At 39.8% G+C, this 22,267-nt stretch overlaps 1 protein-coding gene across 1 annotated transcript in view; it reads right to left on the bottom strand.

Annotated features, from left to right (window-relative positions):
* syngap1b (synaptic Ras GTPase activating protein 1b) overlaps positions 1-22,267 on the bottom strand; it is a 132,179-nt gene that overhangs the window by 94,016 nt on the left and 15,896 nt on the right. The window contains exon 2 of the mRNA XM_067600700.1: positions 5,725-6,035. Within this exon, the coding sequence (XP_067456801.1) occupies positions 5,725-6,035 (311 nt within the window). The remainder of the gene's footprint in view (positions 1-5,724; positions 6,036-22,267) is intronic.

The raw sequence follows: 22,267 nt of genomic DNA, 5'->3' as shown, positions 1-22,267 counted from the left end.
AATATATAAAACATATTAAAAAAATAGCCTAAATCTTAACTCAACCCTTCTTACAACAGCACCATATAATCTACACAAAGATCTGGAGCAATGTATTTTCAGTATTTTTTTTTTCTTATATGTACAGCACCTTGAGTTACAACTACTGTATGAAAACTGCTATACAAATAAACTTAAACTTAACACAAAAGCAAACATCTTAAAAATGCTGACAATGTCCATGTGAGATGGTAACCAGATGATGTACGAATTAATAGCCCTCTAGGTTAGGCAGTTTAGGTCTACTAGGTTTTGACTTAGTCTTCTTTAAACTTTGGTTGGTATTCTACCCTCATGCTCAGTGTCAAAATGTGCCACTCAGACAACACATGTTGTCAGCATATCTATTATCTTTGGCAATTAAAATGAGCCAAGGGTGTTGACATCTCAGCGAGGGTGTAATCCCATTCAAGCCCTATGAAGTGTCTGCACTCCATCATGAGGAAACAATTCAATGAACTCAACACACCAGGTGTCAGGAGACACACAGGCACACGATTAACACAAATTTCCAAAGTGACACATTTTAGACACAACAGAGCAGTCTTGTTCCCCGAAGCGACACCTCAGCTCTCCGGGAGGACGCCCCTCCTGCGTCTTTCTGATGGCCGTCATTCACAAAACAAACAACAATAAAAAAAAATAAAAAAAACAGTGCGGCAACTGAATGGCGCTACAAGGAGCACAGAGACAGGTGGCCTGTGGGAGAGCCAAAGACTCCTGCCAGTCACCCCAGAGAGAGGGAGAGATGGAGGGGAGGAAAGATGGAGAGGGAGAGAAAGTATGGTACCAATGAATATGGAGACAGAAGGAGGGGGGAGGGAGAAAAGCAGAGAGTGAGAGATCGGGCAGAGTAGGAGGGGAGAGAGAAGAGATGGAACAACAGAAGGATTAGATGAAGTAAGGAGAGAGATAGGAGGGAACAGATGGAGAGAAGAGGAGAAAAGGTAAGAGTGATGGATCGATGGATGGCATTAAAACGAGAATTGAGCCTGAAGGCGGCAGAGATAGAAGAGAGAGAGCAGGGGATTGGACGGGTGATGCTGAGCTGAGATGCTAAGCATATAAGCAAACAGAAAATCAGAGAGGTGAAAGCTGTATATTTAAGATGGGCTGATATCAAAATGTGCAGGAAACAGCAACACTGGTAAGGAAAAAAAAAAAAAAAAAAAAAGAGCAAAGTTGTCCACTGATCCTCCATATCTCTGCTATGGAAACGTACAGTATGATTGCTTTTTTGCCGAGCCACTGAAGCCATCTAAAACGAATAGAAATAAATTGAAGGGTGAGTGTGTGTGTGTGTATGTGTGTCCAAAAAAGAGAGGAAGAGAGAGACACCAGCTCGGCATGAGGTGAGTGACAGGCATGAATATTTAACGCCTCTCGTTGTCGCCGAGGTGACGGCTATCAGCACGTCAGTCCTGCCTCCGATCCATTCACAGCTGCTGCCTTATTGGCACAATTAGACAGGGATAGGGCTCTGATTAATTGAACTGGGCTCTCCTTTCAATCCCTCCAGAGCAGCACAGATCTCTTATCGGGATCACAGCGCGCTCTATTCCTCTGAGTGATGACAATTTGAAATACTATTGGCAGCCGTGCACTCACACTACAGCAAGAGTCGCCACCCGTACGCTTTGACTGGCCACATGAAGATTCATTACTTTATCGCCTTGCCAACATAGCTGAACATAGGAATTCGCCTCAGTGCCAAACGCCATACACAAATACATACTGTAGAACACATCATAACAAAAAGCGAGGCAGATATCAATAAAAATACAATAAAAGTAAGTTAAAACACAATAAAAATACCAAAACACCAGAGCAACTGTATTGTCACATGTCCAGGCATGCAGCTACTCAGATGAACTCCTATAAAGTGCTGACTTGTCAGAGTTGAAAGCTTAATTTAAAAATTATGTCAGCATATATTGTGGTCTATTAACAGACTTTCTAAATTTGGGGAGGTGACCTATAGATTTGATGATGGTGTTATAATTATAATGGTGTCATTCTGTCTTTGACAAAACTGTGTTATTTGTGTGTAAAAATAGTTTTGTTGCAAAGCCGAGGTAGAAAAAGCTGGGGGACAGCACCCTCTACTGGCCTGAAGAGCAAGATGAGATTTTACTCACAATCAGCAGCAGGTTCAGTCATGCACTGTGCATCTGTGTTTGGTACATCAATATGCAAACTTTGGAGCAAAAACAGTCACGTCCATCGACACTAATATACTGCCGTGTCCTTTTTAAGTAATCTGGAAGTCAGCTGAGGTTACAGAATATAATGCTGGTTTAACAGCAGAAGATAGCAGTGTCACTATGAAGCTTCCCAGCTGTGCATGTGTTAAAACAGCTGAAAACAGAAGGCCTGCTAAATCATTCCCCCAAAGAGTAGAGCTTTCATTAAAAATATTTCCAGCTACTTACTGCATATGTCAGATTTAAACTGGCACTTTAATTTTCTTTCCAGTAAGTAAACAAGTAAGCAGTAAGTTATATTTAAATAAAACTATTGAGGGAAAAATATATCCTTAAGCACTTTAAACTTGTTATCCATAAGGTTGTTTTTTAAATTAATTAACATATCCGTCATCATAAAGCATTGAAACAACATATTTACCCTGTTTGGAGATGCTTTCTGTACACTGCTATTAAGAAGTGGGCCGCACTGGTTCTGGCTGACAATGCCAATGACGTCTTTTTAAGCAGACTTTACTAGGCATTCCTACCCTGTAGTATCACACTTTATAGACGGACCAAGTGTTGCAATGGCTGATTCAACAAATAAACAGTAGGAATCCAAATAACCATTAAAGGATAAGTTTGGCATTATTCTGTGTTTGTCTAATTGTAACAAATCCCATTTAATGAACAAAACCAAGTCCTTCTGTCAATACTTTTTTCCATAACCTGTCTGTGCCTCCCAAGCCTATTGACTCCTATTGAAAATGTAACTTTTTAAAAATTGGTCACAAATACATAATTGATTTATTTTTTAAATAAAAAGTAATTTCCTTAAAATGCTGGGCGCTGTAGTCTTTATCAAATATTACTCAAACAGGAGTAAATAGCACATTTCTATTTTTGGCTTCAGATTAATACACATTTGGTGCTGAAGTGAGTACTTATGGCAGCAGGATGGTGTAAGTGGGATTGATTAAAAATAAACTACAGTACCCGTGTTCATGGCAATAATGGAAGCCAGTGTATCTGTGTGGCTCACTGATGTGTTTTGAAACATGACACGTAGGAATAAGATATATCAGGCTTTAGCTACAAACAGAATACTTGTGGGATTTGTTGAAAATAATAAAAAAATATAGAATATCACTACTCTTATTCTTTAAAGAACAGTTAATGTAGTATGCATTTAAAACTTTATATATGGGCACAACTCTTGTTTCTCCACTTTTGCCTTGCATTTACTATTCTAGTAAAGTTATGACATCATCTGTGTGTAAAACCAAGTTCATGTCACTTTAGGTCAGGCAGGTTGATAAAGTGAGAACACAAAAAAAGTCCAAAATAACTCCACATCACAGTTGAAGGGTATGTTTTTGTTTTGTTTTGTTTTGTTTTAGGTTACTGGTTACACAATTATGATCCAATTGAACAATGCAAACACTGGCCAAAAGTTTCCAGTCATAGTCAGATTCCCACAGAATTAACAACTGCCCTTGAAACTGAACCCCCAAAAGTGAGCCTGAGGCGACAGCGATCCGAGGAAGTTCAAGCTTCTGGGATAAACTCTGGATATATTATCTTTCTGACCTCCTTTTTAACAGATATTAGCTGAAAAGTAGGGTTCTTTAAGTAGCACAAAGACTGTGAAACTATCTGCTAATAGGCCATCCTGACAATGACGTCAACCTATGTTTTACCCAGAAAGACAGGAGTCTGAGTGAAGTATTTTTTTGTGGATTATTTCTCTCACATCACATACTGATCAAGACAGAACTGTCTCAGAATTACTGTAATATTTGAAACTAGAGTTAAAATTTTAATTTAATCTGTTTATTAAATCACAGTCTTTAAAGCCCTCTTCCAAACTCTTTAGGTTTGCCTTCCAGGAATTACGTCACAAATTACTTGATACTTATGAACAAGGAAATTTATTCAAAGAACTAAACCTCTGGTTTTGCCGGGTAGATTACATATTAGCTGTTTAGTTGAATGACTGTGAATGTTTTGTATCATGTTCACTGGTAATAAAAAAGACCAAAGAGAACAAATATTAATTAAAGCTGAACTAATCAATATTTTTATATGAATAATAGGTACACTACCTGCCCAGCACCACACAGCAGACAGGCAAAGTTAGCAACTAGCTGGTGAACAGTACTGAGCATTTAGAAGCTAAGCAGCCACATATTTCCCTCAGGACTTGGTGGAGGAAATTGAAAATGGAACTTACATTTGCCAGGTGACCTGACTCAAAATGAATGATAATGTTGCTTTGTGTCTGCTGGATGAAAAAAGAAACTGTTTGATAAAATGTTTGCCAAGTTTATAAGGTGATAGATGCTCTGTCAATGTTGTGTTTACAGCTTATTATGCTGCCCTCAAGTGGCCAAAAAAATCAATTAAGTGATTTTATAGACTCAGAACTTTAAGACCCCCTTCCATTCAAAAATGTGCTTTTCTTATTGCTACTTGTTACTTGAGCTTCACTGTGCAGAATGATGTATGGGCTGTTTTCATATTCATCTACTGAAAGTGGAAAGTTTCTCTGTGCTCATTGAAAATCTCAGTATAAGACAAGCACGGTACTTTACTGTACAAGCATTATTTGTGACATTACAACTAGTGATCTGGTATGCAACTTACAGAAATATGATGTGGAAACTTGATGCCTCCATTTCACATATACTGAGAATGGACTTTTCAGTGAAGTGGGTGAAATTTTTATCAATTTGAAATTTTAAAAAATATCACTGGATTTTTCAATGAGTGAGAAGCAATAGATGTCATTTTAAGGAACATTTTTTTTGAGAAAAGCCATATCAAACACAAATTATTATTCCAAACAGAGCATTTTATAGCATTTTATCTTTAAAAATGTCTGGAGGAGACCTTTAAATAAATAAATGTGGGTTTCTTACAAACTTGGAACCGGATACAAAATCAAATCAGCTATCAAAACCCAACCCTAGTTATAATAATATTATTAATACACTTTATTTATATAAATTATTACATACATGAAATGCAGCTCAAAGTGATTTACTTTTACAGTAACATGTTACATTTCTTTTCTTTTTACTATGAATATTACTTACAAAAGCAAGACATATTGCAACGAGAGTAAACCCTCCTGCAATATGTAATTAAATGTAATGTGTAAATGTGCTAGCATGTGTACTGTAAGTATGTACAATATAATATGGTGTACTTTTTAACAATCTAAACTACACTGCATAATGGGAGGCTTAAATAAAGGTATTTAACCTTTATTTTCCCAGTAAACTCAGACAAAGAAGGCATCTGGCAATCGGCAACTTGGCGGAAACTAACTCCCTTTAATAAAAAATATCGAATCTTAAATTTACCAGCTCACAGCTCACTGGTAGTGATTTGTATTTGACTGATGTGTCTTGGTTTTAAAGTTTAGCAAATTTGGGTTCCATCCCCTCTGTGTGAAACCAGTATCTGTGTATTCCTGGTGTGTGGAGTACAATACCTCTTCCTGGTCCAACATGTAGAGCTGATTTCCGGTGCTCACGCGAAGACGGGGGTTCCAGTGGTCACGGGGTGGGCGATCGTGTGAGGGGCGGTCGTAGATGGGGCGCTCGTGCAAGGGATGGTCGAAGGAAGGGCGGTCGTAGGAAGGACGGTCGTAGGAAGGACGGTCGTAGGAGGGACGGTCGTAGGAAGGACGGTCGTAGGAGGGACGTTCGGGAGCAGGGCGGTCGTAGGAGGGAGCGTGGAAGGAGTGGGCGTGAGAGCGATGATGGTGATGATGATAGGAGGGGGGGACGGCACACCTTGCATCTGGACAGCAGAGGAGGAGGAGAGACGGGTCGGGGGGAGGAGGGGAGGAGAGGAGAGAGAGGGAGGAAAGAGAAGGTCAGTTAGGATCATCGGTAGGAGGGCTGTGATGCTGTGACATGTCTGTCCTCATAACATCAGTGTCAGGTGTCATTAGAGTGTGTTTGATAGGTCTGCTTAATGAGGTCATCACACGTTACTTAAACAACGAGCAGAGAATGCTAGAAACAGAACCTGCTTCTGGCGTGTTAGATAATAATATACATTTATTTATAGACCACTTGTCAAACAAGATGCACAGGCAACCACAATGAAAGTATATTAGAGGCCTTAAAAACTACAGCATGAAATAAATAAAACAATGAGCACTGGTAATGACACAAGATATTTAAAAAGAACAGGCTCTCTGGTTTACAGGAATAGTTTGACATTTTGGGAAATACGCTCATTTCCGAAAATTAGATGAAAAGATTAATAACACTCTATGTCCATTCAGTATGAAGCTACAGCAAGGAAATGGTTAGCTTAGTTTAGCATAAACACTGACATCAAGGGGAAACAGTGAGCCTTGCTCTTTCCAAATGTAGTAGTAGTCCACTCACTTGAGCCCCCATAAAACCACAACTTGTTGTTTTAACACTTCTGTTTTTGTAACAAACTTGCTATAAGCTTTAACTTTTTTACCTTTGGATAGAGCAAATTAGCTATTTCTAGTCTTTATGGTAAGCTAAACTAACCATCCCCTGACTATAACTTTCTATTTAATGGATACATATGAGATTAGTATCACTATTACAAGTGAGAAAACTATTCCTTTAAAACAAAATCACAATAAAAATGATTAAACAATAATACAAATAGGTCTTGCATTGACAAAACTGACCAATATTTGCTTGTTCCACACACACATATGGCACAGATGAGAGGACCTTAAGGCTCACAGAATATAAAATTTCTACACAGCTGATTATGGACGGCTCAAAAACAAACAAACAAACAAAAAACACCGGTTGGAGCAGTTCAAGTCAAAAAGGACTGGACATGAGTCACGTATGGTTGGACCTACAGCCATGCTCTCATGCTACTCAAAGCCATTATGATTTTTTCCATCACCTACAGCTATAATGCTTAAACACCTCAAAATACTTCATCAAAATACTTCATCCAGAAATAATCGTCCTGACCTCAACCCCATTCACACAAATCGGAAGAATTTCAGTCCTTAGACAAATGTAAAGCTGTATTAGGATGAGAAAATCATGTATGGAAGCAAATAAAACAGAGTGTACAGCTTCCATCACACAAAATCTTCACTGATTGAGTTTCATTTATAAGGCACTCGATAGTGACTCTGCAAACACACCCTTCGGATTGGAAATTCTCTATCACTGTTAAAACTGTTAAAAATGATAATTGTCTAATTGAAGAAGTCCTAGATCTAGCTCACAACCAAAATCTAATAAGCTCTTCCTTAGCCTGAGGCTGCCCTGTCCACCAACATTAACATAAATCTGTTCTGAGGTTTCTGAGATATCCTGCTGACAGACAGACAGAAAAATTAAACTAGAATCTCCTTGGCAGGGGTACGAATTATCTTTGATGTTATCCTCGATTCCAAAGATCATTTATGAAGATATAGAAAAAAATTAAAATGATATCCGAAGGCTCTGTGCCTCAGATAATTAAAGGAATTGATCACACGATATTGGAGACATTAAAATGGATCTTTTCCAGGTAGCTGTTTGACCTCATCACCAGTGAAAAATGTGTGGCTAAGGACCTTTGGTTAATGAGGCACTTTGTATTTTCTTTTGCTTTATATTTTCTTTTGCTGCTGTCTAAATGTTCTGGCCTTATTACAGTGTTTTAACTTATGCTTTAACTTAAAGGGGGCCTATTATGCTCATTTCTAGCATTATTCTGGGACTCCACTAGAGTAGCTTTGCATGATTCACAGTTCAGAAAACTTCTTATTTATCTTATACTGGCTCTTTATGCAGCCAGTCATAGGAGGCTGCATAAAGAGCCCCAATGAGCCCACCCTGTTCTGATTGGCCAGCTTTCCAGAAGCTCAGAGTCATGTTAAGTTACTGCTGATGAAAACCCAACATTTTCTACTTTTGCTGCTTCATATTAAAAGCTTCTAAATGACTAAATAACCAGAGACTTTTATTGTGAAAAGTTTACAGGGAATGAAATGTGTTCCTCACCGAATTAGCAGAGCTTCGTTAGTGGTGCTAAAAACCGGTCGACACAACAACAGCATATGGAAATATTTGGAGCTCTTTGTTCAGTGGATCAGTTAGAGATAATGCAGGGAGGAATAGTACAAGCTGAAACAGCCGCAGTGGTGATGATATTTGATGAAGCGCTGCAGATTACCAACAACCTCCAACAGGTAAACTAGTTTTTACTTGCCTGTTGTGTAATGGAAAAACACTCACAGCGTGCCAGCTCGACTCAAGTCATGGCTCAGCGTGACTACCCACCAAAACAATAGAGAAATGCCATAATGTTAGTGGAGCAGAGCAGTAAACTCATGCACTGTGTGTGGAGCAGATGACCATATAAAGAAATCCGTCATGAACTGACATCAGCTTGGGCTGAAAGTAAAAAAAAACGTTGGAAACCAAGTGTTCAGAACAGTCTGAAGCTGGTGCTTTTTGCTCACAGGGATTACTTCTAACATACGTTTAACTCATTATTTGACACTTTGGCCACTTTTAATATGAACATGTGACATTGTAACAGTCTATATATGACTGAAAATCACGATAAGCATAATAGATTCCCTTTAAGGAAATACACCATGGACACAGCATAATACTGTGTTTTTTTTTTACATTTTTCCAACAAATTTAATTTATATTCACTGTATTTTGTGGTCTTCAAACACTTTTTGATGTTTATTTCCATTTTTATACTTTTGTCCCTTCTCTTTCTCACTCAATGCATCGTACTCTCTCTTCTGCATGTGAAGGGCCTCTCTTGATGCATCTGTTGTTCTAATATTAACCTTACATTTCCTCTCCCTCCTTAGACTCTTTATTTATTATCTCTGTTTAAGCTTTGGACGTGTTTATTTCTTTTCCATGAAGCAAAAGGCAACAGCATCATCTCTCACATGCTTGAGATTATGCCACAGAGTATTTTATAGTTTTCAGCTACGGATACAAAAGCAAACATCTCGAGGCAGTTCTCTCACTTTATCTCGCCTCATGTTGGAATTCAAAGACTCTCCTCTCTTTTAGAAACGGTCCAGTGGAACATCGCTGGGAACAAGTTAGTTACAATAGGCCATCTTCAAACGGGAAAAATATTGCCAACAGGCTGAGATAATTGTACTTGTTTTAAAACTTTGCTTGATATTCCAAGCTAAAAAGAAAAGGTGTCAATATCTCCCAGAGGCAGATCACCACTCCACTAGCATCAAAATTATATCTACAGTGCTGGACCAGACAGGGAGATGTAAACTAATTTGCACTTAAAACAAGTTAAAGAATTGGCGAAATATGATTTTAATCAAAATCTTCAGGTAAACAAGTTGAGAAAGCAGTAGAAAAAAGAGAGAAAGCAGTCTGTGAGTCAGTCAAAGTAACATCCCCCCAGTGGCTCACACCTCTTTCACCAAGGAAAAGCCAAATTCACACTTCCAACATCTGCAGGCTGTACTACAAGACCAGAACACACACACACACACACACACACATTTTCACACAATCACACACACTCACAGACAAGGAGAGAGAAAACTGCTGTTAGTTTGACCCAATACACAAAGTTGACTGAAAATCCAATGACAACTGACCCTTTGCTTAATTTTTTTTTTAAACATACAAGTATTTGACACAGGAAATAGATCATGTAGGTGATAGACTGAAGCTCTGAACTCTCTCCTCTTGAAAAGTAAGCCAGAAACAGTCACCTGCAGCCTGAAGTGCAACACTACAGCATGTCATATCTGATTATTTTACTGCATCATCACTTCTCAGATTCTCCCCCTCTCTTGATGCTTCTCTACCAAGCCGGAGTGGAAAAGCACAACAGGCAACCGTCTCATTGTTGCAAAATAACAACTCAGTTGATCTTTCAGGTTCCTTTTTGAATTATGAATCAAGCTGCTGAAATATAGATGAGCTCCTAAACAACCACAGCTAATTAATATGGACGGCGTGGAATATAAACAGAAACTCAAAGCCATGAATGGGCCACTGTGATTGGGCTGCATTAAAGGGTAAGATAGCTTCAGATGAACTTTTGTGTCTGTTTCATATTCAAAAATGCAAGCGACATGAGGAGAAGAAATAAAGGGAGGAGGTGGGTGAGTGAGAAAGACTGTACAGTGTTGTAAAACAACAGTCTTTATGGCACCAAATAACACCATTAATTTAGGGGGTTTTGGCAGCTATTTGATTGATATTGTATTCGATGTTTAAAACACACAAGCTTAGTGGCTCAATTCCATTGTGGCTCTCCGAAGTTGGTTACATCTAGTTGTTGACAGCAATCCAGAATACTCAGAATACTATTTCTATGAAATATTGTGTGAAATATTGACAAGATTATGACTGGAATGGATGTGTCATCAATACATCTCCGAAACCATGGATTGGATTAACAGCTGAAAAAAGTATTCCAAGGTTTTATATTTGATTAATATGCTCTGAGCTGTTATGTTGCACAGTGGGCTGTCTGGAAATTTTATCTTCAAAGGCTTCATAGCAAAATATTTCTGTTGCAAAGGGAAACAATGAAATGTTATGACTTGCATCAAACAAAACTATCATTTTCTAGCTGTTGGCACCTCCCATATATTTTAACATAACGAGGGGAAAGGCAAATATGGTGATCTGTCACTGTTGACTTATTCCACTCTTTTTATGAATTGTTCTTGATTCTGGATGGGAGTGTCAACAGATCGACTGTAAAAGCAGATGTGATAGATGCAGAGCGAGTGCAATATGAATCTACAGAAACACTGCACTTTGTGGCATGCTTTCTCTTTCTCCAGAAAAGCACCTAAGCCCCTTGAATCCAAACTTTGCAACTGTGCAGAGCAAAGTCATGATGCTGAGATATTCACTGGGGGATAGCAGCATGAATCATCCACAGCCCAATCTGCGCTACTCTACTGTAGGCCTACCTCTCCACCCCCGAGGCTGCCTATTAAGGGCCTGTGAAGCGCAGTGGACAGAATTTCAATGAGCAGACTCATTCTTCTGTCTGTCCATTCGTACGTACAGAGTGCACAGGCACAGCTCTACGTTGCATGAATATACTGTAATGATTTGGCACAAGCAGAAATGCTGAGATGCCTCTTTTCTCCGCTCATCTTCCTCTATCTCACTCTGTCTTTCATTCGCTCTCTACGGTCTGATCTCTGTATTTTCCTTACTCTGCCTTCTGTTCCTCTCTCTCCTTCCCTCTCTGTGGGCTCTTTTCCATTTTCTGCCAACCTTAGCAGTTTACAAAGAAGAGTGCCATGCACCAATCGGATGACTGGTCAGCCTTAGTCAACGTTGTCATTACTGGAACCCGACAGGCCTAATGTTGATTTATACACATCGCTGAGCTCCAAAACAGCGCTAAAAATAAAGCTTGCAATATCCCTGGGCCGCCCGGGGCAGATAATGTACTCCTGCAAGCATGGCAAACCAAAGCATCTTACTTTCTAGGCAAGAGAGCATCACACAGTGCACATGTCGTTACTGTGACCTCAGCTGCACCACTGTCACATATTACTGCCTTCCAAAAAAAAAAAATCACTGGAAAATATACCAATGGAATACAGATGCCAAGAATTAATATATGGATGGTAGTTAGAATAGATGCAACACTGCACTTTGACAAGCCGTGAGTCAGAGTGGTGCATATGTGCAGTACAGTAGGCAGCTGTCAGTGCTGAGTCAAGGAGGGCTGTCAAGTGTCAGCAGAGGGGTCACAGAGGCCCAGAAGAACGAGTCTTCTAGCTGAACAAGCACATTGGTCATGCCCTCAACTTCTTCTATATGCTGCGAAGGAGAAACTCTACTTCATTAGACTTACATCAGTTTTGGCTATGGTAGCGGGCTGGCTTGAACATGCGGCACAATAAATAATGATAGTCTGCATTCAGAAATCAGGCTTTACTTCATTAAAATGTACTCAGTATAATTTTTCTGCTTCATGGCAGAAAATTACCCAAAAATATATGTGGGAGTTTGATAGGACTGCTGATCAATACCTATTACTCAATGATTACCTTACAGGGTGGCGAGACCTCTGGCTTTAAAAATGTACTGTCCAGCCTGTGCAATTTAAGGCGCTTCCAATCTCACCACGTCCCCCCACCACATCTTCTCCCCAAATAGCTCAAAGATGAAGTACTATATGGTGTTACGAGCAATCAACCAGCAACCAATTTTTCAGCTATGAAAATGACAGCAACAGTGCTATTACAGCATTTTGCATCATGAAAATACCTCTGCACCAGACATTTCTGTTGGATCTCCGCTTTAATTAGGTACCTCTGTTGTGAAAATGTGACTTTATTTGTGCCAATTACAGGATACCATCACTCAAGGGTACTGGTGGAGTCGGAGGCGGTGTCAGACTTGAGTAGGAGATAAGTTGTATCTGTGTTGCTGCAGTTACAGCTGACTACTTAATGTCATTTTAATGATCACATTATAAAGGGTAGTTTGTTTTTTGTAATTAGACTGGGTATAATGTGGACTTTGACACATTCGGTTGATGTTTAAACACCTGTTTCTACAAATTTTCGCTTAAGTATTTGAAGTTTCTAGTTTGCATTCTGCTTAGCTGACACAGCAGCAAAAATACCACCGTGAACTAAATTAAAAGGACACATTAAAACACACTTTGAGTTGTTTGAGTTGTTCCACATTTATTTTTAGTTTGGTTTATCTGTATTTAGCATCTGTAATTTACTATAGTGTGTAATGCTCAGTGGATGTCCATCTTCAGATTGTACACGTCCCCAACAGCTGACCATTGCCCTCCAAGCTATACATTAGAATGATACTATGCAGAAACAGAAATACACCGCTATTTGCCATTTTTGCAACAAAGGATAATTTCCTCACATCTTTTCCAAAGTTGGGACAGAAAGCAATAATGCACTCAAATAGGCGGTCTGACCCATCTACAAATTAGAATGTACTTAATATGCAGATTTTTTATTAACTTTTGGTCACCTCAAGTAACTTATCGGAATTTGGTTCTGACTTGAATTCGCCTTTTGATGACCACAAGACCAAAGCAACTGCACAATGGCAAAAATACAAACTATTGTCTTACCATGTACATGTATGAAACAGTTTTGTGTGAGCTAAAAATTTCCTGCACGATACTCACTCTGAATGTGCCTGTATGTGTGTATTTGTCAACTTCAAGTTGAAGGGCAGTCACAAAATCAAAGATGTACCAAAGTATTTCAGTTAAATGCACCACCAATCAATAGTTTTTTACATAAACAATAGATCAAATGAGTAATGCGAGAGTGGATGCTTGTAGTGACAAACCCACTGAGAATGATCATTCTGCAGCTCCGCGAGTTTTAGCCTCATTATTTTTGTTTACGGTTTGCAAATTCTGATCTCCTTAACCCCATTTCCAGCAGCAGCAGGTGGCAGAAAATCTCAAATAAGCAGTCTGTATGTTACCTGCCCAGCACCAAATGGCAGACAGACAAAGTTAGTGACTACAATAGCAGGTAAAGACAGTCAAACACGTAGTGAGCTAAAGAACCAGATATTTTTCCCATGAGTTGGTGGAAACCAAAATAGAGCTAAAAGGAGAGATTTATGAGACTTAAATATGTCAGGTATACAGAAACACAATTTAAAATTGATGATAGTGTTCCTTCATGTCTGCTGGATGCAGGCAGAACTGTACTTCCTCTCCATACTATACCACTTTTCCAGGTATTTTAAATTCTCTTTAGGTTACAGCAGAGCTAAAACATCAGGCTTCTGTAATAAAAATGTTGTTCCTTATCACTTTAGTCATGACCTTTTAAGCAAAAAAGGTCTTGCACACTCACCAGCTGCCACTATAATGTAAGGAAATGTGTGTGGTTCTCCGTTTAGACTAAGACAAAAAGATATGTAAAAAGCTGCTCTTCTCATACACTCAACCTGCTGTGTGAATCCCGGCAAAAGCTTTGATCCCTTTTTAATTTCACCTACTATAATGAATCCTCTTCACTCATGAAGGAGAAATGTTAGATGAGAAGGGGGGAGGATGGGGATAAAGGTGTGTGTGTGTGTGTGCGTGTAGGTACATGTGTGTATGTGTGTGTGACAGAGCGAGTGGGAGAGATGGAGAGAGAGTATTCTCACCTATCAGATCATTCACCCAGCCCTCGCACAGCGCGTCCCGGGTTCCCCATTGCTCACCCAAAGCGTCCACACGGCGTCACTGTTGCTGCACTGCTAGCGCCTTGAATCCGCCCCCAACTCCACCACACAGGAAACAAGGTTACTGCCCAAGAGATGTCACTTCCGAAACACCCACTCCCGCTCGCTTGCTCGCGCTCGCTCCCTCACGCCCCCAGCCTATTGCCATGACAACCGAGAAAAGAATAGAATATAAGTGAGTGTTAAAGAGACAGAGGGATCAGAGAGACAGGGAAAAACAGGGATGGAAAGAGAGACAGAGAGGGGAGGACAGAGAGACAGAGAGAGAAGAAAAATGGGGGGAAGAGTAAGGAGGAGGAGAGGAAGGGTATGGACAGAGAGAAAGGTGAATGAGTGGGCGGGGAAAGGATGGATGACTGAGGGGAGGACGAGAGATTGAGAGAGGAGGCATGTGTTGGGATGTGATCGGGGGGGAAAGGGAAGAGGAGAGAGAGGTGTAGATGCTGTGGATGCCGAGATAGAAGAAGAGAGAGAAATGAAGTGATGAGAGACAGAGAGAGGGAAAAAGGGAAGGAAGGGAGGAAGGAAGGAGGACACTTTTTTGGGAATAGGGAGCCCACATCTTGTTCCCATAGCAACACAGCCATCCATGAAATACTGACTTGAACCTCCCTCTCACTCTCTTACTCTCTCTGTTTCTGTCTCTCCATCCCTCCCCCTCTCCTTTTCTCTTTCCATCTCTAACTATATATACACACATACCGTGAGCGTAAGTTGGCACTGAGTATGTATGCAGTAATCCAAGCTCTGCAACATTGTCAAACACATCAAAAGGTACCAAATATACCGTCAATGTATCGTGCCACAGGAATTAATCTGTGTTTTTACATTCACAATAGCCATATCTTGGATAGGTTCAGATTTTTTCAAGTCTGTTTTAATACAATATTCACGTGCCATATGTACATTGACAAGGCCACTGATTGCTGTAATCATTCTTCCTTCCATATTGGCCATGAAGCCTCCCAAACGCAACTACACTGTAAAGTCCTGGGTATGCTGGAAAGGGTTAACAACTACTTCATATAATGTGTAGTCCAAACACATCTAAAAGCAGGAGTGCTTACACCTGGTCCAAATAGTACAGTATCTTTGGGAAGAATGGAAAAAAGAGAGCTTGAGAGAGAAGTTTGATTCCGACAGGCTTCCTCACCTCCACACACCTGGCTAATCGCTGTGTGACGTGGGCACGGATCGATGTATCGTCAGTTTCAGAAAGTAACAGAAATTATAAGACACAGCCCTTTCAATTACGACAACAGGAAGGTGTGGGATGAGGGGGTTTCAGGTGTCATTCAATAATCTAACAAGCATAGCGACACCTTACAAAATGGGGAACAAAATCCACGGTTCACATTCTGTGCAAAAATGAAGTCCTAAAGTCCCCCTCTACTCAAAAATGTGTTTTGCTTATTGTTACATCAGTTGGATGTTTGAGCCTCACTGTGCAGAATGATGTATGTGCAGACTTTGACACTAGAAATATTAATCTTCTGAAGGTTGGAAAGTTTGTCTGTGCTCATCAAAAATCTGAGTTTAAGGGGTGGGACTTTGAGCATTATTTGTGACATCACACCACTAGTTTGGAAGCTTATTATGTTCCAGTATGCGACTTACACAAGCGCGATGTGGAAACCTGAAGCCTGCAGTGTACGCACAATGAGAATGGACTTTCAGTAAAGTAAGAGACATGTCTAGCAGTTAATCTTTTGAAATAAACAATAATTGCATATTTGCATTTTTCAGTGAGGGAGAAGGAGGAGATGTAATTTTCAGGATTTAAATTAGATAATTGGATGTTTTTGTGTGTGTGGAAAAACCTTGTCTCGAGGGGGTACACGTCTCAAAGGGATCTCTAAGTTCAACCAAGGCTAATATGTAATTTCAGCTGTCTCAGATAGCCAGTCTAGTATTTTGTCCAGGCAACAATCCTATATGCAACAACCAGGACATGTGAAATACTGTCTGAGGAAACACAAAAAGGGGATTTGGCACAAAAAAAACCTTTTTGATTGTTTCGGAGGATACCAAATTCATTGGGCTAACACAGACTGCTGAACCCTCATTTCAGCGTCAGGTGAACTTTTTTTCACAGAACAAGGACAGTGGGTTTCGGGCCCAATCTTTTAGAATTGCACTACGAAAGGATTGCTTCATGGCCAGTATGGACAGCAGCCAATAACTCATTCAATGTACATGGCATGTGCACATTGTATTATGATGGACTGGGAAAAAAATCTGGACCTATCATAATGGGAAACCTGGGGTCTACAGATATACTGTAGGTGTCAGCTCTGTACATGAGCTGACTTCGGAGATAAAAAACCAAAATGCAATATGTCTAAAGCGGGAGGGAGGGATCGATGTGGCCATCATCCCGCCATGAATCCCAATGAAGTCCAACTTTCTGCACTAACTCCTGGCAGCCTCTTCTCAACCCCCCCCTCCCCTTTCCCATCTATCTCTCCCCTCCTCCTTCTGCCCATCTGTTTCTCTGCCCTCCACCCCTTCGCTCTCTGGCTCCCTCTCTCTGCTTCTTCCTAGATGTAGCCTTCTCATTCATACTCCTCTTACCCCCCCCAAAAAAAACCTTTTATCTCTACCTCTGTGCCTTTCACCCCCCTCCTCTTTGCATTGCAAACTGTCACTCTTCAATCCTTTCATCCTCGATATTCCCCTATCTGGGATTAAAACACAAATTTATCTGTTCTACAATCACATTTTTACCATTCACCTCTCTCCTGTTCCCCTCTCACTCCTCCATCTTCTCTCACACTCGCTTATTCTATTTTTACTTCTAGATCTCTGTGATGTTTTCTCTGTCTCTCCGAATTCAAAATCATCCACCTGATTTTTAATCTCTCTCGTCTTCTATGTGGCCTTTACCTTCTTTCTCTAAACACGCCTTGATCTCGATGCCAAATACATATTCAAACTCTTTAAATAAGCAGACAAACTCGATTTGGCATTAACAAAGACAAACACATGTAGGCACACATGTAAGGATTAACTAATAATCTAATAATAACTACACAATAAACAATAAATATAAACGGCTCCATCTGTTCAACTTTGGTACATTGCTGTTCATCCATGTTCATCACTTGTGTGGAAAGACAACTGTGACCTCAAGATGTCCCAGTCATTCATTTGCATATACTTGAATGAATCTGAATGCAACTAAGAAAAACCTTTGAGCAAACCTTGACAATATTCCATGCGGCAAAAACATGCCAAAGGCTTAAATTGAAACTATGCAAAAAAAAAAAAACAAGGCAAAAATGTTGGATTTCATTGTAAAAATCAATGAAAATGTTTTAGGAACTGAAAACTCTTATGTTAAAAGAGAGTTTGTCTTTTACATTTCAATGTGGAGAGGATTTCCCCTAAGATTCTGAATGGGTCGGAGTCACACTCAAGTTGCAAATAAATACAGATGAATGACAGGAACAGCTTGAGGCCATTCAGGCTTTGGCCAATAGCAAAGTTGGGTTTGCCTGTTTTAGCTGCACAGTAGCCTTCTCACACAATCTCCCTCTCTACCGCTCTCTCGCTCTCAGTCTCCCACTCGCTTACACTCACTCCCACAACTCTCTTTGCTTCTCTCTTTCGCTCACACTCTCTCCCTCATTCTCTGTTCGCATCTCTCTTTCACTTACCCGACGTCTTTTAACTATAACTCTCCTATTCTAGATACGTCTCCATCAAAATGTCACGTAAATCTTGACAAAAGTAAAGCCTTGAATTTCCCATCAGGCATGTAGGTTGAAGCGTTTCCTGCCTGTCGATAAACACATCCATGAGGAAAAAAAAGTTTGTCTCTGCCAATGTTGCCTATATATATAATGCATTCATCTAAAGGACAAAAACAACATGACATACAACACTATAATATAAAAGCTAATGGTCATAAAAAACAGAATAAGCAACCATTCATGAGATATTTCTGTGAGGTCATGGTGAGCAGGTATGTAAAGACTTCAGTGTCCAGGCTGCTTTTGTGCCGTTACACGCCTACGCCGAACAACACATTGTGGGTTGTTCATGCCAAGTCCATGTCGTAATCAAGTCATTATTCACTTTTTATCGCATAACTTCCTCATGAAAAAGTCTTCAAGAAGAAGTAAAAACATTTTTTTCCGAGATTAATTTGTGCATGTCATAGTAGTAGTAGTAGCTGTGATTTTTACTCTTACGCCCCCTCACTCCCATAACTCCCCAGTCCACCATCTTTTTATCTCTCTCCGACTTTCGATCTCTCTTGCATTTTGCTCTAAACAGTCTAACGGGCTACAAAAGAAACTCTCCAGGTTGCTCTTTAAGGCCCTCTTCACTCAGAGTGTGAATAAATAAACACTGTGGGGGGAAATGAGATGCTGGACATCTCTCCATGCACCTGCTTCATTCAGAAGTGTAGTACTGCCTCTCCACCTGGCTGTGAAGGTGATATTCAATGTGCTGAGAGGGGGGAAAAAGAGATGAATGGGGACAAAGTGAGCTTGGAGTGTGTGTGCGTGTGTGTGTGTGCCTGCTCACATGGAAATATATCAAGTAACACCGCATAATGTTTTAAATTCTCTTCAATTTTATGTTCAGCGGCAACCACTGAAGAGTACTAATGTCTGATGGCTCATTTAAACTAGTTGTATACTGCTGCTGCTTCTACTGTAAAGACAATACACATATTATAAAGCTACTTTTTGGCACCCCAAAGTTCAGAAATACACACGATTATGCGTTTTAGTAATATTAGCTTTTCTAAGAGGCAGAGCTGCACTGGAGGCCACAACACCCAGTAGAGCTACTGTACTATGAAGCCCGGGATAGCTGCTGCTAACAGAAAAAATACGATCTGTTATGCTTGAGTTTTTTTCCTTGCCAACATGCATTAGTGTTGAATGCTGGGAATTGAGATCCCTGAATTTCTCACCAAAATCTGCTCCCATTTCTTGGGAAAAATACCTGCGAGCGGAGTCCTGCACGACAGGTAACCCTCAAAAAGTATGTGTAACAGGTAAAAATAATATTTATATTAATTCACGCTTACAGGTAAAAATGAACAAAATGTGAAACTGACAGGAGAATGAAAAAAATCAAATAAAACAGAATTGAAAATAAGGCAGCAGGTTGTTTTTTAAAATCTAAACCAGCTGAATCTTATCAAGCCCAATTAGTTGGCATGAATTGTTTTCTTTTGAAAGCGCAAAACACAACCTTTCACCCATTAATTCACATCCAGTCAAGTAACAGAAAGTCACTGATGAAACAGCGATGTAGGCTAGCAGCTAGCACATCAGAGAAGGAGAAGCTGAAAACAAAACGCCAGTATTGAAATATAAAATTGCGGACAACACATCATCAGAGGTCAAGTCGGACGTATGGGAGAAATTTGGTGTGATCAGACACTGTGAGAATAACATGGTGAGTGGTTTTGCTGCTTGTAACAAGTGCCAAAAAGTATTAGCTATTGATAGCCGCAAACTAGGCACATCGTCGCTAAGGGAGCACTTCAGCAGCTGCAGGAGCACAGGTGCTCCGTCAATCGATAGATACTTTCCAAGAACACAAATCTCCACCAGTGAAATTTGCTGATGTGTGTGTTTTTATATTCTAATTTAAGCAATGCCATCAGACATTAAACCTTACGCTGCTGACAAATTGCACAAGTTAAAATAAAGCACTCTTAAATGAACGATTATGTTGCTTATCTTTTTACTTACGGGGTACTTGGGTCTGCTCCGGATTTGATTTAGATATAATCCCGGGTAACGTGCCGGTTCCATAAATTGGACCTGGGCAGGACTCTGCCTGTGGGAACCCACAATTTTTGACAGTGTGTGCTTGGGTATGTGTGTTTTTGTGTATTTGCATATTGAAGACTATGTGCTGAAACAAAGACACATTCCCAAACCTCATTAACTCACCACATAACGTATTCCAACCTTGAAATGCCATTATTATGGCAATATAACTGTTAAATATTGTTTCGAATCCAGGGTTGCCAACTCTCTTACAAACTCTTTCTATGCATGATTTGTTTGCAACAAATAATAAATTGACTTGATAGAAGTCCCTAAAGCAAGACAAAATAACTTGCAGCAATTTTCTTGTTGCTGAAATCGGCAGGAGCCATAAAGCACAGAGAAGAGATAGAGAGAGCATAACTATTGATGTCAGGGAGAGGTTTATAGATGCCCCTGTCCTCTAGTCAAACTGCCGCTGGTTCTGTTTGGCTTCTCACCCAATATCATTGAGCCATTATATACACTGGGTTCGCCTTGGACAAGACCAACATGGTGCAGTAAGCCAATATGTTATCTCCTCCCGTGGTAATTGAATTTATGGTGCCAGATATTCTAAACCTCCTATCATGACATTGTCAGAGTGCTGTGGTGCACTGAGCTCCTATCACAACTGGTGATGACATTTTCCTTCTAATCCCACTGTTTTACTGACTGCAGTGCAGATGTAGCAACAACAAAAGTTGCCATGTGTCCCTGCACTTTGATGCACTCAACATGCTTTGTGTCATTAATTCATGAAAAACAGACCCCATTTATTTATACTGATGTGCTCTAGTTGGCCGTTATTGTAGCTGAACTTCTAAATTCAAAGCCATAGTCAATGGTATCTACTTAAGGTATCAACAGAAGCTGAATAGCTATCCCGCTGACCTCACCGGATAAATGTTAGGATGGTGGATTAATTCAAAATCAATCTCACATTTTTAGTGTTTTCATTTAATAAAAGAATAAACTTTTTTTGCTACTTAGCTAGGTTACCCCTCACACTCATTTATCTTTTTGTATTGTACCTGTGTGTTCAAATGCTACGAGTGGTACTGCTTCACACCTGTTGGACCCCTTTATCCACACACTATATTGTATATATTGGATGTTCAATCTCTGTTCTGCATGTGTGATACTATATTTTCTTCTGCAGTTCAAGCAATGAGGCAGTCTGAATTATAACACTGTTATTGCACTTGCAAGTCATGCTCTTTGTGCCCTGACCCCTGTGTGTTTTTGTTTCTCTCTTTGGTGTCACCACAGTGATTGAAAGCGGGTCGAGCCAAGCTGTCCCTAAGAGATAAAGAACAATTATAGTCATCTGTCCTCAATCCAGAGATAGACTAGGAACTGTGTCATTGTCTTATTACCCAAAGGGTTGTCGCTGAAACTTCTCACTCATAACACACCTTAACTCATGTTGTCTCAGCACCGTCTGACAAACAGCTGACTGGCAGACAGAGAAACTGGGGGCGTTCAAATAAACTCATAATAATAGGAGTTGTTTGTGAAACTTCCTATTAAAGAATGAATGTACATTATTACATGTTTCATTAAGTTTAAAGAGGCCAAAAAGATTTTGTTATCAAAACAGACTTAGATTGTCACTGATTAAGCTCTCCAGGGAAAGAAGATAATACATACATCATCCACTTTCATTTAAAGTCAACATAAGTCCATGTCACATTTATTAGCGAACCAGTTGTGCCGCTGTGTATCTTGACCCACCTTCCATTCATTTAATTGGGTGCCTTTCAGGGTCACAACAATAAATTGTTCTGCTGAAACATCAACAAGTAATAACAGTAACCTCTATGATTGAGGATCCTCCCTTACTATAGCAACCCAAAGATTGTGTAATACAGACATTACATTTTTTATCTTAATTGTTGATTTAACTCACCAGTATGTCTTGTAAAATGACTCAATTCATTTTAATTCTGCATAGCTGATATTATATGTAAGCAAAGTATTTACTTTCACTGAAAAATTTAGGTGGGTCACTTTGCCTGAAGGAACTGCCAAC

The sequence above is a fragment of the Thunnus thynnus genome, chromosome 10 (genome assembly GCF_963924715.1).
Source record: "Thunnus thynnus chromosome 10, fThuThy2.1, whole genome shotgun sequence".
Taxonomy (NCBI): Eukaryota; Metazoa; Chordata; class Actinopteri; order Scombriformes; family Scombridae; genus Thunnus; species Thunnus thynnus.
Note: the sequence above shows the minus strand (reverse complement) of the source record. Positions and strands in the feature narration are given on the sequence as shown.